General features: G+C 53.2%; 1 protein-coding gene across 6 annotated transcripts in view; it reads right to left on the bottom strand.

Annotated features, from left to right (window-relative positions):
* Positions 1–19,519, bottom strand: part of LOC133356885 (cyclic AMP-dependent transcription factor ATF-7-like) — a 23,057-nt gene extending 3,538 nt beyond the window's left edge. Inside the window, exons 1-11 of one of the 6 annotated variants that reach the window (XM_061574568.1) lie at positions 19,425–19,519; positions 14,053–14,158; positions 12,819–12,915; positions 9,137–9,495; positions 8,260–8,388; positions 7,251–7,453; positions 6,169–6,316; positions 4,811–4,918; positions 2,728–2,853; positions 847–1,119; positions 120–228 (exon numbers count right to left, since the gene is read on the bottom strand). In XM_061574568.1, coding sequence (XP_061430552.1) covers positions 120–228; positions 847–1,119; positions 2,728–2,853; positions 4,811–4,918; positions 6,169–6,316; positions 7,251–7,453; positions 8,260–8,388; positions 9,137–9,495; positions 12,819–12,915; positions 14,053–14,100 — 1,600 coding nt within the window. In that variant the 5' untranslated portion in view covers positions 14,101–14,158; positions 19,425–19,519. Of the gene's footprint in view, positions 1–119; positions 229–846; positions 1,120–2,727; positions 2,854–4,810; positions 4,919–6,168; positions 6,317–7,250; positions 7,454–8,259; positions 8,389–9,136; positions 9,496–12,818; positions 12,916–14,052; positions 14,159–15,246; positions 15,570–18,221; positions 18,562–19,424 lie in introns of those variants that run through there. The other 5 variants (XM_061574604.1, XM_061574586.1, XM_061574569.1 and 2 more) reach the window with 5 other exon arrangements.

Raw genomic sequence — 19,519 nt, 5'->3', positions numbered from 1 at the left:
CCGCGTGCAAAATAAAGTGCAACTGCGTGGTGCTGCGGTGGTGTGGCAGTGTGTGGTGTTGCAGTGTGTGGTGTGGTGGTGTGGTGGTGTGGTAGGGTGGTGTTGCGGTGTGCACTCACACACGTATCCGTGTCCGGCTCGCTGCATGGCGGTGACGGGGCAGTCCTTGTGAGCAAGCAGGAGCTGCTTCAGCTGGGCCACCTCGTTCTTCAGTATGGACACCTCGCTCTGAGACACCAGGACAAATATCCACCAGGTAGCCTTTACAGACTGTTGGGGCAAGTGCTCTCGGCGAGCATCTATGAAGGCCGGCACGGCACTCGAAGGAGTGGCCAGCACCACGCCCGGCCACCTTTGTCTCCCGAGTGACGATGTTATACACAATGCACCAGGTACTCATTTGAGGCTGAGTCGACCTAGGGGAGGCCTAGGACCGGTTCAGATAAGTGTTACTGGTGTTGGACATGAGCGGAAATCAAACTTGAGTAGCTGGGTTCGTAGCACACCGTGCCAACACAACCGATCACATACATAAACATACACACCATATACACACCACATACACACACGGCGTATGTGACTGAATAATCTCACCAAATATATGAAAATTCATATTTTTCCCAGTTTTACTTCAATCGTGCTGTTGGTATTAAGCCATGAATGGCCCATGGAAGTGGGTATCACAGAACTACTTCTAGGATCTCCATTCCAGTCTCTTTACTTTAACCAAACGCTCGGGGTAGCACTTACCCACGTTTGAGATACATGTTCGTCGCGCGCTAGTCAAGGACTCGCCAAACAAACCTGGGACACAAACCGTGTGGTGCCCACCCCCACCGTCCCCACCTGCAGCTGCATGTTGGTGTGCGTGAGCTCCTCGGCCTTGTGCTCGAGGTTCAACACCCAGGCCTTGCGCTTGAGCCGACACCTCGTCGCGGCCGCGCGGTTCCGCTCCAGGAACCTGCGCCGCCTCTCGTCGGGGTCGTCGTCGGCCGAGCGCCGCCGGCGCCCGCTGCCCCCGCCTCCTCCCCCTCCCCCGCCGCCTCCCCCTCCTCCCCCCCTGCTGCTCACGGACGACTGTGGCGACGGCTGTCCCGACGAGAGGTAACCGGGAGACATCTGCGGACGGGAGAGCGAACGGCGGCAATGAGAAGAGGGCCGACTCCAACTGCCGTGTAACCTGCGGACCGCTGGGCCGGTGGACCAGACCCCGTTGCCGAGACATCGCGAGGACAAGCCCAGCACAGTTACTTTCAAGAGCCAATTGGACGAGGCTTCAACAAGCGATTGGCTGCGTAGACTTGAGCCCTTCTGCACCGCAGGACCCGGAGAAAAATCCACACGACCACGGGGAGAACACGTAAACTCCAAATATACAGCAGGCGTCGGGGTCGGGATCGAACCCATGACCTGTGAACCAGGCGAGGTAGTAAACATCTCGCCACCACGGCACTGTGTGTTAACACACAGCTGTGTCTAGGTTATGCTATGCCATGCTTAAATGTTATTTAATAAAATAAAAAAAATTGACAAAACATGGCCCAAACCTAGGTGGCTGACCTAAGCAGGTAATGGTCTCTCTTCCACTTTGACCCCACGAGGTCACATCTAGTTTCCAAGCGCATTCCTGACTAAAGTGTGCCGCTCCCTTCGGGAACGGAGGTACGCGACCACCAAAATGGGAGCCCACGTTGGCCGGGAGTTGGTTCTGCCGACAGATGCGTTGTGTCGTGCGCGTGTGATCCCTTGATTCGTGTTATCTCTGTTGGTTTGTCTGTATTGAGATCGTCTTGCATAGCACTTTCCTTTCGCATCGGGCCTCTCCCGTCACAGCCTCTAAATATATCCACTCTATACTCTCGCACTGTACACCACTCGGCATTCCCAATAATGCACAGCACACTGCACCCTCCCGCATTCCGTTCCACACTCCGGCGTCCTACAATCCACTCCACACTCCTGCACTCTACTCCCAACTTCAATAATGCACGCTAATTCACCCTCCCACAACGCCACCCCATCTTCCTATAACTCCCAATGCCCTCCCAATCTGCACTACAAATTCCCACCTCCTGCACCCCACAACTCTGCACTCCTATACTCCACTTCACAGTCCCATACTCCACTCCGCACACCCACTCTACTCCACCCTGCAGCGGACCCGGGTTCAAATAATTACAATTTACACAGCACCATTGGCCGATATGACAATCATAGTCACAATCGTTCTGTGATTGCGATCCATTACCAATGTGACAATTACAGTTCACATTGACCCCTCCCCCCCCCCCCCAGGCCTCCTCTGTTGTCTCCACCCTCCTGCGTGAGGGGTCCTCCTGCCAGACTACGGTGCAGGAATAAGGAGCGAGGGGCAGATATGGCGGTGGGGTGCTGTGGCACGATGTCACAAGCCAGCAGGCGGCGGGGTGACAGCAGAGTTCTGGCTAGGATTTCGCTACGCTCAGTTGACGGGTGGGGGGGGGTGTCCCATCCTTTTTGATACGTTGGGCTACAGAGGGTGCTCTGTGTAATGTGACTGACGGTGGGATCTAGCAATGGGTTTTTGTTCCACGAGAAAACGTGTAAATATGTTATAATTCTGGTGTAAAAAAAGGTCATAAAAAAGTAAAAACCCAAAAAACGACATGATGAACGAAGCATCTTTTTGTTTCTTCTGATCGTAAAATAAACAAAGGGGGTGAGGAGGCAGCCACCAGGGGACCGCACCTGCGAGGGCGGTGGGCCCGCGCCGGGCAGCTCGTGGCGCCCGCCGGTGAACACGCTCAGCGGCTGCATCTCCGTCATGCTCGCTCCCATGGTGCTCGGCTGCTGGCTCAGCACGGCCTTGAGCCTCTGGCTCGCGGGAGCGGGGCATGGAGCGCAGCGGAGGGGAGGGGACAGCAGGGGTAAGTGTGGAGAGGAGGGGATGAGAGGGGACAGCAGGGGTAAGTGTGGAGAGGAGGGGAGAGGTAGGCAGAGCAGGGGTTGAGAGCAGAGAGGATATAATGGGAGGGGGGGGGAGTTGGGAGGGGGGGTGAAGGACAGAACCATCACTCGCATCACTGGCACATCACCCTCCACTCTCGTCACGTGACTTTGCACTCCTACCGTGTTGTTGTATTGTTTGTTGTTGTAACGTTCTTACCCCGTGCCCCTCCTGGTACATCTGTGAAAAAAAGCTTATAGCTCCATCGGATACCTCCAGTATAAATAAGCGTTTTGATTCTGTATAGAAATTTAATTTATGTGTGCATGTGCAGACAGAAGAAGAGTTCTTCAATACGCTTTGTTCATAAATAACGGTCAGCTTAAAGGAACGCATTAAGAGTGTGTCCCGGTATCGGCCAGACATCTCAATGCTGAGAAATGACCTGAAATTGACTCCACTGAGATAGCACACAGCAGCAGCAGCAGCATTGCCCCTGACTGCGGGAAAAACACTTAGCAGGAACCTCGTGAAACAAAGAGGCAAGAGTAACAACAACAATAATCTATTTTGCAACCTAGGCTTTCGTGACCAATGTTATTCATCAGTTTTTTTGGGTTAGATCGCATAAATATGAATGTGTCGGAAATTATAATTGGTTTTAAACCCTTTTATCTGGCAACAAAACTGACACCTTTTTTTACAAGGAGTCATGTTTGCATTGACCACAATACCTGCAGTCGGAATGCAAACAAAAAACACAACTCTGATAATGTATGTATTGTCTTTGGAACTGATTGGTCCACACCAGAGACAGCTTTCCTTAGAGCCTAGTCTCACATGGTGTTGGACCAAAAAAAGGTGTCAGTTTTGTTGCCAGAAAAGGGTAAAAAAAAAATTATCATATTTTGTTACTGGCAAAGGAGGTTCCAATGGTGTGTCGGAAATGTTGTGGCTTCGCTCTCCACACCGACGGACGTGCTGACGTGGTAACTAATTGAAGGGGTAACTAATTGTAGTTTTTTTACAAATTGAAGCGGTACCTAATTGGTACGCTTTGTTCAATGTGACACACCTCGCTAATTGGCCGTGTGGGTGTAGGTGGGTTTAGACACTTCATTGTAAATAAGAATCTACCAGAGGAATGCACAGGAATGCACTGACACAACTCTCTGCATTGGCTACAATGCGGCGAGCGCAGGTGGGATTGTGTACATAAGCACACACAATACAAGTGTCATTCATCGCTTAGTGGAGGATGTCTATGGACGGCTCAGATTACACATCAATGACAAAGAACGCCAGTGTATACTTACAGACGTTTTGGGCTAGTGCTGTTAACGATCGTCTGGATACACTAGTACGAGACACATTGTAGTCAGGACATCGCCCGGCCACGTTTGTTGCCACGCCATAACGACCGTGTCGCCAGCAAATCTGAGATGGTTAAAATATTCTCCAAATCTTCTATGCATTTGTTTCACCAGCCCATTTTCAGGGAAAACATCTTTAAACTTTGACAAAAGCGAGTTATCACCTTGTGCGACTCCCATTCTAAATAATGGCGGCGGGTTTAACGACACATTTATATATTTACGCGATCTAACCCCAAAAAAAACATCTGTATTACGGATAAATAATGCATGTTGGTACTTTCTTCGTGTAACCTTTTCCATAGTTGTAATAACGTGTAAATATTTCTAAACACGTTTTATTAAGCCCTTTATGATGACAACGATGATGATGAGGTCTAGGCGGAGCGCAAACCCGACACACATGTTCGCACTGCACGCAATTAACAAGAACGTTAACCCGGTGGGGGAAGGTGGGGGGGGGGACACATGGGGGACACGTGGGGGGACACGTGAGGCACGTTGAACGTACCATCTTAGCCTCCGAATGGGGGGGTAGCAGTGGTGGCAGCCCCGTGTGGTTCATGGGAGGTCCCGGGATTCCTGGGATGTTGGGCACGAGGTTCATCGGCCGCGACATCTGCGACACAACCAGGATGCGATGACGCACACAGAACAAGGGTTAAACTTGTGCGTGTTGTACCAGGGAACACAGCACGGAGAACAAAGGTTATATGTACACATGCCGTTGTGATAGGGTTCACACACCGGTGTGCGAGTGTGTGTGGGTTGTGTGTTCATGACACGGCACACACGATCACAGTAGTGAGGTCGAATGACGATTCATCACTCAAGTGATCCAAGAACTCAGTAAACCTTAGAAACATAATGCGATGCAAAACCAGTCGGCCAACAACACAGTCAGACACTAACCTGGTTGACCACGTATTTTTTTGCCCCATTTCCACCTGATGATGATCGCTTGTGTTGCGTTCGAAACGTCGTGATTTATTTTAATTTAGTTAAATTTGATTTTGTTTCTACATACGTGACTTTACCGAAAAAAAACAATGAGTACAGTAATTTCTGCAGTCACGAAAGCTTCAATCCGATGTTATCAAGTGATCCACTCAAGTCACTTGCCCGCCAGGGGTCAGCCGCCTCCTTATCACTCTTCTATCGCTGCTACCATGGTTACTGGTCCCAAGAACGTCACTCGATGATTCCTGAAGACTCGGTCAACCAGACTGGACGCTTCCATCTCATGCACACTGCGTTCACCCACCACCACCACCACACTGCAGGTCATATCATTCTTCTTCTTCCCTTCTCAATGCTCGACTTGGGAATTCCCTCCTGCCAGCATCTTTTTTTTTCCCAGTGCTCAGTTCAACCTGCGTGTTAAGTGTTATCTATTGCCACTTTCATAGTGCCGTTTGTTGCAGACCACTTAATTTGGCCCACTGTGCACTCAGTAACCGTGATAAAAACAATAAAACGGCAAGGATTACACCTATAAAAACGAAACAATTTTTATTTTACCAGGTATGTCCCACTGAGCTATGTAGCCCTTTTTCAGAAGAAACCTGGCCACAAATCATAGCTCAACGAAGTGTCTTATCACGGAAATGTATAGCAGCCAAACGCTCTAAATGCATGTGGAGGGAAAAACTGAAGGACCCGGACAAAAATCCACAAATATACAGGCGTCGGAGTCGTGATCGAACCCACGACCTCCTGTATATCCGGTGAGGAAGTTAACATCTCGCCACAGTGGCCGTCACACCACCACAACGGAACGCACAGCAAGAACGTTGTGTACAGCACACCACCGCAACACAACACCACCACCACCACAATAACGCACAGAATGCACTGGTGTCTACTCACCCCAGAGGAGTGCGGTGGAGGGAGGTGTGGGGGGCCCTGCCCTGGAGACAGGGCCAGGGAGCTGGACGGAGGCCCCGGGAAGCCCATGGGCAGCGGCTGGCCGTTGGGCAGCTGCATGTACATGGGCACGGGGCCTGGCAGGGGAGGCCTGGGTGGGGGGAGGCCACAGGATCAACAACGTCAACCCCCCCCCCCCCCACCACCACTCTCGCTACTTTCTCGTCGTCATCATCGTCACGTGATAATTGTACCGCACCCCCCCGTGAATTACATCTCGGGGAATTCCCCCCCTCCCCCCCCCCCCGTTGGCAAGGGTCCCTGCGAGGTGCAAGCTGACTGCAGCACGGCGGCCTGCAAGCGGGCGTTCAATCTGCCGGCAGTGGCCGATGTTGCCGTGCGGTGTGATCACGCCGGACAACTCTGCGACCGTGACGCCGGCACGCGTGCGTGGCCCCTACTCTTTTGTCCAAACGCCGTGGGATCTGTAACATCCACTGTGAAGCCGACAGCGCGTGTCTTTACGGTTCGTACAGCTGCAGTATTAAACAGGGTGGCCTGCCTGGCTCGAGCTGCAGAAACTCGAACAGTTGGTGAACGTGCGAATGCTTGGCCTTCATCACCGCCCCCCTGTGAGGACATTCTACCTCGACCGATGTCTTGAATTCTCTACGTCGATCAGGAACGTAACGAGTAATCTCCCCCGCAACTCTGCGCTTAGGTAATGCTTTGGGGGGTAGCGATGAAATCGTAAAAACGATTATTCTCTGCCTCATTTGCACTACCTCGTTTGTCCAGTCTTGTTCATTGTGTCTCGTCTATACTGTTTGTCTCTCGAAGAGGGTAGCCGGGGGAGCGAAGTGACGGAGAGCGGAGGAGAATGGAGGGCATCGGAGGGGAGCAGAAGGGAGGCGAGGACAGAAGAGGAGAGGGGAGGAGTGGAAGGGAGAGGAGAGCGGAAATGAACGGGATGTGGTGGAGGAGAAGGGCGGAGGGGAGCGGAGTGGAGTGGAGCGGCGGGTAGCGGAGTGGAGCGTAGGGGAGCAGAGGGTAGCGGAGAGGCGAGGGTAGGAGCGGGGCCTGACCCCATATGCCGGTTGGAGGGCGGGGCCTGCGTGATGACGGACACGGCGGTGGGAGAGTCCAGAGTCTGGGGGATGATGGAGCCGGCTCCGGCCCCCGTGGCGCTGGCGTCTCCGCGGGACAGCAGGTGCAGCGAAGAGGGCCGTGCCGCGGGCGCCGGCGGTGGAGCCGGCAGCTTGCGGGGAGGGGCGGCACACACGGGCTCCTGGGCAAGCGGGGACACCGAGGACAGGGAGACGGGGGGGGGGAAGCACGTAGACACCGCGACATGCAGATGAGTGGTGCTTTGTGACGGTTAGGAGGTTTGATGACTGGTTCAGGCTGTGTGTTGTCTTGCTGTGGTCTGAGACCGTTGTTGTTGCTTTGCTGCTTTGCCCTAGCTTGCATTTATTGTTGAAAATCGGTAGGAATTAATATACTTTAGCAATTTGTACTTAACTTTCCTATACTTTGCTCTCCTATCGGTTTTTGTATTGTTGTTGTAACATTCTGGTCTACCTCCGACTGGACATCTGTGTAAAAGACCTTCATAGCTTGTCGGTTTAATGCTCCAGTCTAAATAAAGATTCTGATTCTGTGAGGGTAATGTATGTGTCATGTGACTCCGTCCATTAGGGTGAGCTGCCCTCTCGCGTAACAAGTCGTTCATGGGGAATACATATTAAACTAAACTATTTAAATTTTACCAGGAAAGGCCCACTGAGCTATATAGCTCTTTATCAGAAGTGACCTGGCCCCAAATAATAGCCCAATTAAGTGGCTTATCACGTGCAAATTTATACTCAAAACACATGTTTTTAAACGTGGAGAGAAAAACAGGAGGACCCGGAGAAAAATCCAAGCGACCACGCGGGAGAGAGACACGCAAACTCCAAATATACAGCGTCAGGGTTTGGATCGAACCCCACGACCTCCTGTATACCAGGCGAGGTAGTTAACATCTCACCACCACATATGGAGAACACAAGGAGACGCCCAGGTCTCCCTGCACCACAGGTCTCGACCACTCACCTTGTTATTGCTGCTGGGGCCGTCCTGCCGGAAAGGAGGGGCGGGCAGGGGAGGGGCAGTGCCGTCCGGGGGAGCTGGCTCCCTGGGGGGCCCCAAGCCCCCTCCTCCCTCGCACACGCCCAGAGACATCTGGAGAAGGGAGATATACAACTAGTTAAGAAAGAGAGACATCGAGTGAAAAGACAGACAAACGTCTACGCTAGACATATTCTTAGGTTTTTTCGGTAAAGTCACATAGGTAAACAATTTAAATTAATAAAAGTAAAATAAAAATAAAATAAAAATCACGACGTTTCGGAGGCAACACAAGCCTCCGTCTTCAGGTGGAACAGTCACACCACCTGACGGACGGAGGCTTGTGTTGCCTCCGAAACGTCGTGATTTTTTAATTTTTTTAATTTAACTTTTATTAATTTTAATTTTTTACCTACGGTACTTTACCGAAAAAACCTAAGAATATGAATTCTTGCAGTCACGAAAGCTTCAAATCTAGAATTAATACGCTAGACATGTCCAGTGGAGACGCAGACACGACGAGAAGAGGCGAGACATTTACAAGAGACACGCATATCTGTAAAAGGCACGAGAATTGGAGTGAAGACACACACACACGTGTTCAGGAGACAGGAAACCTCGAGCCAAGAGAAGAGACGTCTGATAAAGACATAACAACTCTACACAAGATACACGCATCTCAATTTAACATTTATCTCCACCCCAATTCAAAGGACACACGGGGCAAAGCCATTACCTCCTCTTCATCCTCCTTCCCATGCTCCTCCCCCCTCCACAAAGACAAAAATCCTCCGTATAGCCTTAACAGATTGTTGGGGCAAGTGCTGTTAGCGATCACCTCCACACACACACACAAACTCACCCATGCACGCACCTTCTGTCGGGCGTTCCGTTCCTCCTCTCTGGTCGCCGCGAGCATCTCTCTCCTCCCGTCATGGGCATCATCTTTGTTCTCACCACCGCCTCCACCACCTCCACCGCCTCCACCGCCTCCACCGCCACCACCGCCGCCGCCACCGCCACCCCCACCGGTGTCGCCTCCCCTTGGTAGCGGCGGTGGCGGAGCAAGCGAGGAGGTGTGGCGGGCGGCTGGGACGTCGGGCGTGTCGACCTCGCCGGCCGGAGTCTTCTTGAGGTCGTGCTCGAAGGAGCCGGTGAGCTCGTGGAAGAGCCCCACGTCCTCGCAGTTCTTCAGGAAGCGCGTCGGCGTCGGGGTCTGGTCTGAGACGGTGGCACGAACACACGGACGTGAATACAAAAACAAGCGGCAGTGAGCACGTAGACTCACGAGTTTTTTAAAAGAGTAATAAACGAGCGGCAATGCTGGCGCGCGTGAAACAACGTGCCGCGAATGCGGTAATTGATATTGAGCTGGGAGGATTGTATGTATTTTGAACTTCTTTCAACATACAATTAATTTTATTTTACCAGGTAAGGCCCACTGAGCTATATAGCGCTTTTTCAGAAGCGACCTGGCTACAAATGATAGCTCAACGAAGTGGCTTATCGTGTGGAAATTTATTGCAGCCAAATACTCTTAAACGGATGTTTCTAAATGTGGAGGAAAAAACCGGAGGACTCGGAGAAAAATCCACGCGATCACGGGGAGAACATGCAAACTCCGAATATACAGGCGTCAGGGTCAGGATCGAACCCACGACCTGCTGTATACCAGGCGAGGTAGTCGTCTCGCCACCGTGGCGTGCAACTTACAGGTCCGTAGGATAATTCAATCAACGCATGATTCCCGGCTTTCAGTGTCGCTACACACGGCACACGCACGCAGGGGCTCCGAGCTTCACTCACTCCCGCAACGGCGGATCTAATTTTAGCCCCGGCAAGCGCCGTTCCTCTCCCTCCGCCTCGTGGTGGGAACTCCACTTTTCGTGCCGAGCGAGAGGGCGAGCATTGGCACTGATCCCAGGCAACAGCCGGGCAGAGCGCGCGCACGTCGGGAGTGAGCCATAGGGTGCCAAGGAGCCGAGAGAAATGTGGAGGATTCACGTGCGGAGGGGATGAGTGGCGTGTTCACCAACACGCATCACACGGTGCAAGTCCAAACATGCCTCTACGTTCACACGTTCTTCATGGCTAGACGCACACTGTGCACGCATATACACATACATGCCACACATGCCAACATACAACACGCATGGCAATGCGCAGCACGCACGGCAAAACACACCTCCATTTCCAATGCATCCCTCCACGTGCCAGACACAACACACACTCCTACCCTTTCAAAGACAAAGATCACCCATATAGACTACACAGGCCGTTGGGGCAAGTGCTTTTGAAGGTGAGCACAGCGCACGAGAGGGGATGGTGTGGCAAGAACCACGCCCGGCCACCTTTGTCTCCCCCGTGCTCGTGGGAAGCCAAGAACCAGTTCAGATATCACTGGCGTTGGCCACGAGCAGGAATCGAATTCAGGTCTAAACGCGCTAACCACGACACCACTGCCGCCAGTTTCGTAGCGCAGCGCACAAACCACTGCACTACGACTTCCCTTCACACTCACACTCCCCCCTCTTCACTCACTCCCCCCCCCTCTTCACACTCACACCCCCCTCTTCACACTCACACCCCCCCTCTTCACACTCAACCCCCCCCCTCTCACACCCCCCCTCTTCACACTCAACCCCCCCTCTTCACACTCACCCCCCCCTCTTCACTCACTCCCCCCCCCTCTCCACACTCACACCCCCCTCTTCACACTCACACCCCCCTCTTCACTCACTCCCCCCCCCCTCTTCACACTCAACCCCCCCTCTTCACTCACACCCCCCCTCTTCACACTCACACCCCCCCTCTTCACACTCACAACCCCCTTTTCACACTCACCCCCCCCCCTTCACACCCCCCCCTCTTCACACTCAACCCCCCCTCTTCACTCACTCCCCCCCCTCTTCACACTCACACTCCCCCCTCTTCACACTCACACCCCCTCTTCACACTCACACTCCCCCCTCTTCACACTCACACCCCCCCCTCTTCACACTCACACCCCCCCCTCTTCACACTCACACCCCCCCCTCTTCACACTCACACCCCCCCTCTTCACACTCACACCCCCCCCTTTTCACACCCACACCCCCCCCTCTTCACACTCACCCCCCCCCCCTCTTCACACTCACCCCCCCCCCCCTCTTCACTCACTCCCCCCCCTCTTCACACTCACACCCCCCTCTTCACACTCAACCCCCCCCCTCTCACACCCCCCCTCTTCACACTCACCCCCCCCTCTTCACACTCACACCCCCCTCTTCACACTCACACCCCCCCTCTTCACACTCACACCCCCCCTCTTCACACTCACACCCCCCTCTTCACACTCACACCCCCCCTCTTCACACTCACACCCCCCTCTTCACTCACTCCCCCCCCCTCTTCACACTCAACCCCCCCCCCCCTCTTCACACTCACACCCCCCTCTTCACACTCACACTCCCCCCTCTTCACACTCACACCCCCCCCCTCTTCACACTCACACCCCCCCCTCTTCACACTCACACCCCCCTCTTCACACTCACACCCCCCCTCTTCACACTCACACCCCCCTCTTCACACTCACACCCCCCCTCTTCACTCACTCCCCCCCCCCTCTTCACACTCAACCCCCCCCCCTCTTCACACTCACCCCTCCCCTCTTCACACTCACACCCCCCCTCTTCACACTCACCCCCCCCCCTTTTCACACTCACACCCCCCCCTCTTCACACTCACCCCCCCCCCTCTTCACTCTCAACCCCCCCCCTCTTCACACTCCCACCCCCCCTCTTCACACTCACACCCCCCCTCTTCACACTCACACCCCCCCTCTTCACACTCACACCCCCCCTCTTCACACTCACACCCCCCCTCTTCACACTCACACCCCCCCTCTTCACACTCACACCCCCCCTCTTCACACTCACACCCCCCCCTCTTCACACTCACCCCCCCCCCCTCTTCACACTCACACCCCCCTCTTCACTCACTCCCCCCCTCTTCACACTCACCCCTCCCCTCTTCACACTCACCCCCCCCCCCTCTTCACACTCACACCCCCCCCTTTTCACACTCACACCCCCCCTCTTCACACTCACCCCTCCCCTCTTCACACTCACCCCCCCCCCTCTTCACACTCACCCCCCCCCCCTTTTCACACTCACACCCCCCCTCTTCACACTCACACCCCCCCCTCTTCACACTCACCCCCCCCCCCTCTTCACACTCACACCCCCCTCTTCACACTCACCCCCCCCCCTCTCCATACTCACACCCCCCTTTTCACACTCACCCCCCCCCTTCACCCTCACACCCCCCTCTTCACCCCCTCCCTTCACCCTCATCCCCCCCCCTCTTCACACTCACCCCCCCTCTTCACACTCACCCCCCCTTCACCCTCACACCCCCCTCTTCACCCCCCCTTCACCCTCACCACCCCAACTCTTCAAAATCACACCCCCCCCTCTTCACACTCACACACCCCCCCTCTTCACACTCACACCCCCCCCCCCTCTTCACTCACACGTGTGTGTGTGTGTGTGCGAGAGTCTGACCGGCGACGATGACACTGTCACTGCGCATGGGCCCCAGCTTGAGCGTCATCTCGTGCTTATGTCGGTGCACGGCCAGGTGGTCCTCATTCGTGAAGCGCTGTGGGCGGGGGGGAGACGGTGGGGGGACAGGTGGTGTGTCTCTGTGTCTCATTCTCATTGACAGGTGCATCTCAGTATTTCACAGGCAGGTGGGCCTCTGTCTCACAATCAGGTGCGTCTTTCTCACAATGAAATCTTTATCTGTCTTCTTGGTTCTTTCGGTAAAGTCACGTAGAATTGAAACAATAAAATAATAAAAATAAAACATAAAATAATTCTCGCGACGTTTCGGCCACAACGCAAGTAGCCGTCCTCAGGTGGAGAACAGGTCTGTCGAGGAAACAGAGTCTGAATGAACCAAGAAGATGAATCCCTGCAGTCACGAAAGCTTTAAATCGAAATCTTTATCTGTCTCAAGGACAGATGTCTGTCTTACAGGTGTGTGTCTCACAGACATTGTGTGTCTATATCACAGTCATTATTATTACACTTGTTAAGCAGCAAAGCCTCATTGAGTCTCAAGACTTCAGGAGGGTCCTGTCAAGTTGCAGTAGAAGACGATGTTGCTGCTGCTGCTGTCAGTAATGTTAAAGCATTGGAATTTTGGCCAATATCGGTTGCATTGTATCGTTTGCTTTGACTATGGGAGGAAAAAGGAGGGCTTGGGGAAAACCCAGGCAGAACCGTGGAGAGAACTTACAAACTCCTCAAGGAAAGGCGCAGGGTCAGGAATCAAACCCAGAAGTGTCTTGCTGTGAGGCACGAGTATTACCACTGTGCCCTACGAGTATCAAGTGTGACGGACAGGTATCCATCTTATTCTCACGGGCCAGTGTGTCTGTTTCATGGACAGATGGACACATCTATCTCAAACAGCGTGTCTTATGTCTGTGTGATGTGACATTCCTGGAGCCTTTCAGTGCGTGTGGGTGTCCTGCTGTAATTTCTATGGCGCAGTGTGTATTGGGTGACATGGTTGCCGTGGTTAAGGTGTTGTGATGTGGTGTCAGCGGTGCAATGAGTGTGGCGTGATGAAAGATTGCGCGGTAAGCATGGCGAGCGCGGTGATTATGGCAAGGGCGGTGCAGTGAACGTGGTTGCAGTTTCTGCGGTATGCGGCGTAGCGAGGGTGGTGGTAAGTGTTGCGTGGTGAGCGTGGTGTGGCGAACGCGGTGTGGTGAGCATGTCCGCTCACCTGCCCGCACCCTGGAGCCGTGCACACGAATGGCTTGTCGTCTCCCATGATGCCGTGCGGACTTCACTCTCCTGCCATGTGCACACCAAGCACGAGCAGAGGGGGCCTTGTATCACACAACAACCACATGGGCCACCGCTAAATCATTCGCTGCTTGCTGCGGAGGTTTACAGTTCGAATCCAGCGGCCCCCCCTGCTTAATACTGCAAGTGTATTAACTGCAAAAAAATCACACACCATCCTGCCTCGCAGCGGCTGTTAAAAGATCCTGTGACATCAATCGCAAGAGTAAGCCATTGTGTGCCAGCACCATGGCCCAAATTTGCAAAAATGTGGAAACTCGGAGCAATCATCACTCCTCAACTGCTATAACTTGGCGGCACTATCCTGAAAAAGACTCATGAGACGCAGAAAAACTTTCCCCGGTAAACCAGTGGAATCACAGCATTAATAATAAACCAGACCTCTGCAATAACCGACACACATCTTGCCAACAAAACGCCAGTGGCACGATGCCCAGGGCATCCTGCCACTGGATTTATTTTAATTCATTTTGATGGCGATTCAATTCAAGAATCCCCTGTGTTGTTGTCTCGTGTTGCCCGTCTCATTTGTAACAATTCTCGTTTATTTCCATCTCATTTGCACAGCCTCGTTCCCTCCATTAGCCTTAACGCAGAATCAGCATAAAATGAACATACACTGTGAGCACAACAGATCTTTGCATGACCAATATCGTGAGCATTAGAATAAATTTATCAAAAGTGACATCAGCTCCCAGGATACATTCTGCGACACACTGCTAGCAGCATGGGTTGTAAATTTAAATTACTTCGTTTCCCTGACGATACACTGACGGGGGAGGAAAGCAAAGAGGGGGAAATGTCTTCAATAATAAAAAATAACCAGGGGTTTAAAAAAAAATAGACAGCACGCGGCCAGGTCCAAGTTTCGACTTTGCTCCCCTCTCACGCAATTGTGAAGAGACAATAAACGGCCATGGAGTTTGTGACCCAGGAAGTAAAGAGCCGCGGTGGAGGTGGTGTTCACCCTGAGCCGATGAGGGCGGCACACACACAGGGCAAGTGCGAATGGGCAAAGCACGTGTGTACGTGTGCGCACACAAGGCTGTGTGGCCAACATAACTTTATCCGTGATGCCGATGTGATGACAATTAACCCAGGGCAGCCTCACCGAGTCTCAAGAGTGTCCTGCCACATTGGGATGTTTGGCAAAGTCCATTCATTTGTGCTTGACAAAATGTGGGAGGAAACTGGAGAACCCGGAGAAAATCCACCACACAGTGAGTGACTGCCATCTTATTATCACACCTTGCAGGCAAAGCCTACACCACCTGGCATTCCCAGGCAGTCTCCCATTCAAGTACTAACCAGGCTCAAACTTGCTTAGCTTCAGAGATCCGATAAGGGTTACATTTAGAGTGATGTGGTCTATTCCAGACATTTGCAAACAACACCGTACATCAAGAGCAGCCGATTTTAACGAAGAGCGGTTCATATCCTTTCACTACTAGGCCCTGGGTATTTGCATGTTTGGGTTGACATCCAGGCAGTCGAGAGGATATTCTTCTTTGTTTTAAAATAGTTGCCGAGTACCATGGTTCAAAGGCCCAGAACGCCAGATGGTGAGCAAAAAACACACCTCATCAAATTTGTAATGGATAAGGGGAAATACGTTTCTTGAAATAAAATATAGACGATCGGAGAGATTTGCAGCGTCAAGTAGTAAAAATAATTAATCAGCAAGAAGTATTTTGACCTTCAGTATATTTATTCATGTGTTTAGTTATAGTCTTTAGTCTAATAGATGACAACCTGTGGAATGTTAATCAAGTCTTCGTCTGCAGATTTAATTCAGCCATTCTCTTAGTCTAGATGACCCATTCAGTAAAACGTTTAATCCACTCTTAGTTATTAAAATGTTGGTGTGAGAGTCGTACAATTTTATCCTTCCACAGCTGACATCCTGGGCATCTCCCCATCATCTCCAGCCCACACTGACCAACGTGGAGAAGTATGGTAAAAATAAAACCTATAAAGGGAAAGGCGCTGGGAGACCTCCAGTGGTGGACCGACAAAAGCCTGAACATTTATATTACTTATACATTCTATATGTGAACAAAAATGTGACAATGCCTTGTATAAAAACCAAATATATAACCATACACCATATACTGCATCTATATGTCACAATGCACAAAATGAATGACAATTTCATTTATTTATCCATAAAAGTCTTCAAATAAAAAGCTTTTTAGCTTTGGAATGTTTGGCCAATTCCTTTCTTAGCAGCGTGTTTGCCTAGAGGTGAATAAAGCACCGCTAGGAATCCTTGTTCTAAGTTCATGCCAGAGGCTGACAAAGACAGTGTGGAGTGGCATAACTATGAACCATCTACTAAATTATGTAATAATAACAATGCCTTTTATATATCCAGGAAAGCCTCACTGATTCCCAAAACTTGTTAGGAGGGACCTGCTACATTGTGATATTTGGCGAATTTAGGTTTAAGGAACATATTGCTTTGTGTGGGTGGAAACTTGAGTACCCGGAGAAAACCAATTACGCATAGGAGAAGATTAACGCTCAAAGCTCTTCACATATAGATTCACAGACCCACTTTCTTTATTATTTTTGGCGACTTAGCCGTGCTGCGGATGTGTTTCACCATTCTCTGCATGATTCACAAACCCTCACCTCCAAAACACTGGATGATAGGCACATGCTATTTGCCCAGCATAGACCAGATCACTAAAAATGCAAGTGATGTCATACAGATCTCGCAAGCTAAGCAGATTTGAGTCTGGTTAGTAATTGAATCGGATACTACCAGAAACACAAGGTGTTATTGGCTTGGACTGCAAGGTGTGATCAGGAGATGGCAGTGCTGTGTCGGTGTGTGGTGGGTTTTCTCCAGGTTTTTCAGTTTCCTGACGCATTGTCAAAAACACGAATTCATAACTTTTCCAAACATCCAAACGTAGCGGGGCCCTCTTGATGCACCTCTCCTGGGTTAATCTGCATCGTAAAGTTGGCATCGCAGATTAAGTTACACTGGCCTCACACGCAGCCTTGTGTGCACACATTTTAACTCTGCGTACACACTTGCTATGTCAATGTACATCAGATATGCGCGTGTGTGTGTACCACCGTCCTCAGCTACAAGGCAAACACCACCTCCACAGGTCACAAACTCTGCCACAAATTGCCAATCATAACACCCAGTTGGGAGTAACACCACGATCAACCAGTCACCTACGCGTGTTCGTCATGGATAGGGCTTTGTAATGACCATGAACACACGTAAAGCCCTTCATTAGTCCACTGCTGGATGAGGGCCTACCCACGTCACGCAGATTGGGCATACTTCATCTTGCAGCTCAACACGAATTGAAGACAGGGGAGCATAGAAGCGAAGTACAACACATAATTTGACGCACCCCCCTCTGTCGCCCATCACGTAGCACCGCAGCCATCAACAACACCAATTGTGCACGAAAAATAGAGTTGACAGTGAATGAATATGCAATACCAGGCCGTGCTACTTCGCAACACTGAGTATCGGAATGTAAGAGACGGGGAGACGGGGAGGAGGAGAGACAGGGATGTCAGGGATCTCTAGGGATAGGGGTCCCTGAAGGCAAGTGCCCCGATGACCAGAAATCCCATCGCGAAGAGGCCCCCCCAAGGATCAACAGTCCCAGGTGTCAAGGGGTCCCTGTGGTGCCGTATAAGGAGTTGGGGTCTCGAGTTTGGAGACCAGCATCCTTGGCCTAGGGGTCTCTGAGATGAGGGAGTTTTAAGAGACGTCGTCCCCTTAGAGTCAGGGGTCCTTCGTGATCGCGGTTTCTAAGAGGCCGTGGTACCTGCTTCTGGAATTCCTTGTTTATAGCGATTGGTATCCCAGATCACAGGGTTCCCACTGTTAAGTGTCGGTGGTTCCTGTGGTATAAAACACATCTAATTGTATCCATAGACGAGGGGTAACTGATGGCACGGGGTCCTGTTTGTGCCTACATACAGGGGGTCCCTGGATCCAGGGTATACCGTGGATCTGGGGTTCACGATGTCGGGGCGTTCCGATTGTTAAAGGCGTCCCTCAAGAATCAACGGCGTCGGGAGTCCCTGGGAAGGCGATGGCTGCGATACCTGCTCGTGGCGTCTCCGGTGTCGGGAATCTTTCAAAAGGCGCCTCCGAGGGTCCCCGCGATGTTTGGGGTCCCGAGTAACAGGGGGGGGGCCCCCCTCGAGTCTCGACGCCCGCGGCTCTGCGGGTTCGCCTAGTGCCTGCAAGCGGTCTCGCGGGACCGGAATCCCCCCAGGGTCTCTCACAGCGGGTCCCTCATCGTCCGGGGGGTCCCAGGGGTCGTGAATCCACCGATGTCAGCCGGTCGCAGCGGCGGCAGCGGTGGCGTCGGGGGGGTTCACTGCCTCTGGACAGGGGGTCGCCCGGCGGCTTGGCTGTCTGGGCCCTCGCTTTATAATCCGTAGCGCGCATAGGCGAAGCCTCGGCCCGCCACGGAGCTCGCGTGATTGGGCGCGGCCCGTCACGTGCGCTCCGCTCGGGGGGGGGGGGTACGACGAGGCGGGCGCGAGTTCGCCCCCCGAGTGGCCGAAGCGGACTGGAGAATCTAAACCCCCCCCCCCTCACCCCCCCGCCGCCATGACGGGCCCCGCCTCGGACGTTCCGCGCGGGACGCACGCGCACGGGGGGGTGAGGGGGGTGAGGGGGGTAGGTGGGGGGGTGAGGGGGGTAGGTGGGGGGGTGAGGGGGGGGGTAGGTGGGGGTGAGGGGGGTAGGTGGGGGTGAGGGGGGGGTGAAGGGGAGTAGGTGGGGGGGTGAGGGGGACGGTGGGGGTGAGGGGGTAGGTGGGGGTAGGTGGGGGGGTGAGGGGGGGGTAGTTGAGGGGGGGTGAGGGGGAACAGGCGGGTGGGGTAGGGGGGTAGTTGAGGGGGGGTCGTTGAGGGGGGGGTAGGTGGGGGGGTGAGGGGGGGTAGGTGGGGGGGGGGTGGGGGTGAGGGGGGGTAGGTGGGGGGGGGTGGGGGTGAGGGGGGGGGTGAAGGGGAGTAGGTGGGGGGGTGAGGGGGAATAGGTGGGGGGTAGGCGGGGGGGGATTGGGGGGGGGTAGTTGAGGGGGGGGGGTAGTTCAGGGGGGGTGAGGGGGAATAGGCGGGGGGGGTAGGGGGGGTAGTTGAGGGGGGGGTAGACCCCGCGTCTTCCACCCCCACCCACCCACCACCTCCAACGATCCTCGTCACAAAGCACATTCACGGCTGGACGCGAAGGGGTTTTTTGTTTGTTTGTCGAGGCGAGCGTGGATGAGGTGGAGGGAGAAGTCGCGGGGAACTCACCGCTTAGAGCCGCCGCCGCCGCCTCCTGCTGCCCGGTGTGTGTGTGTGAGGGGGACAGCGGCCGCACGACGTCACGCGCGGCTGATGACGTCTGG

Source organism: Lethenteron reissneri, chromosome 7 (genome assembly GCF_015708825.2).
Source record: "Lethenteron reissneri isolate LAM-NWPU_2019-01 chromosome 7, ASM1570882v1, whole genome shotgun sequence".
NCBI classification, from domain to species: domain Eukaryota; kingdom Metazoa; phylum Chordata; class Hyperoartia; order Petromyzontiformes; family Petromyzontidae; genus Lethenteron; species Lethenteron reissneri.
Note: the sequence above shows the minus strand (reverse complement) of the source record. Positions and strands in the feature narration are given on the sequence as shown.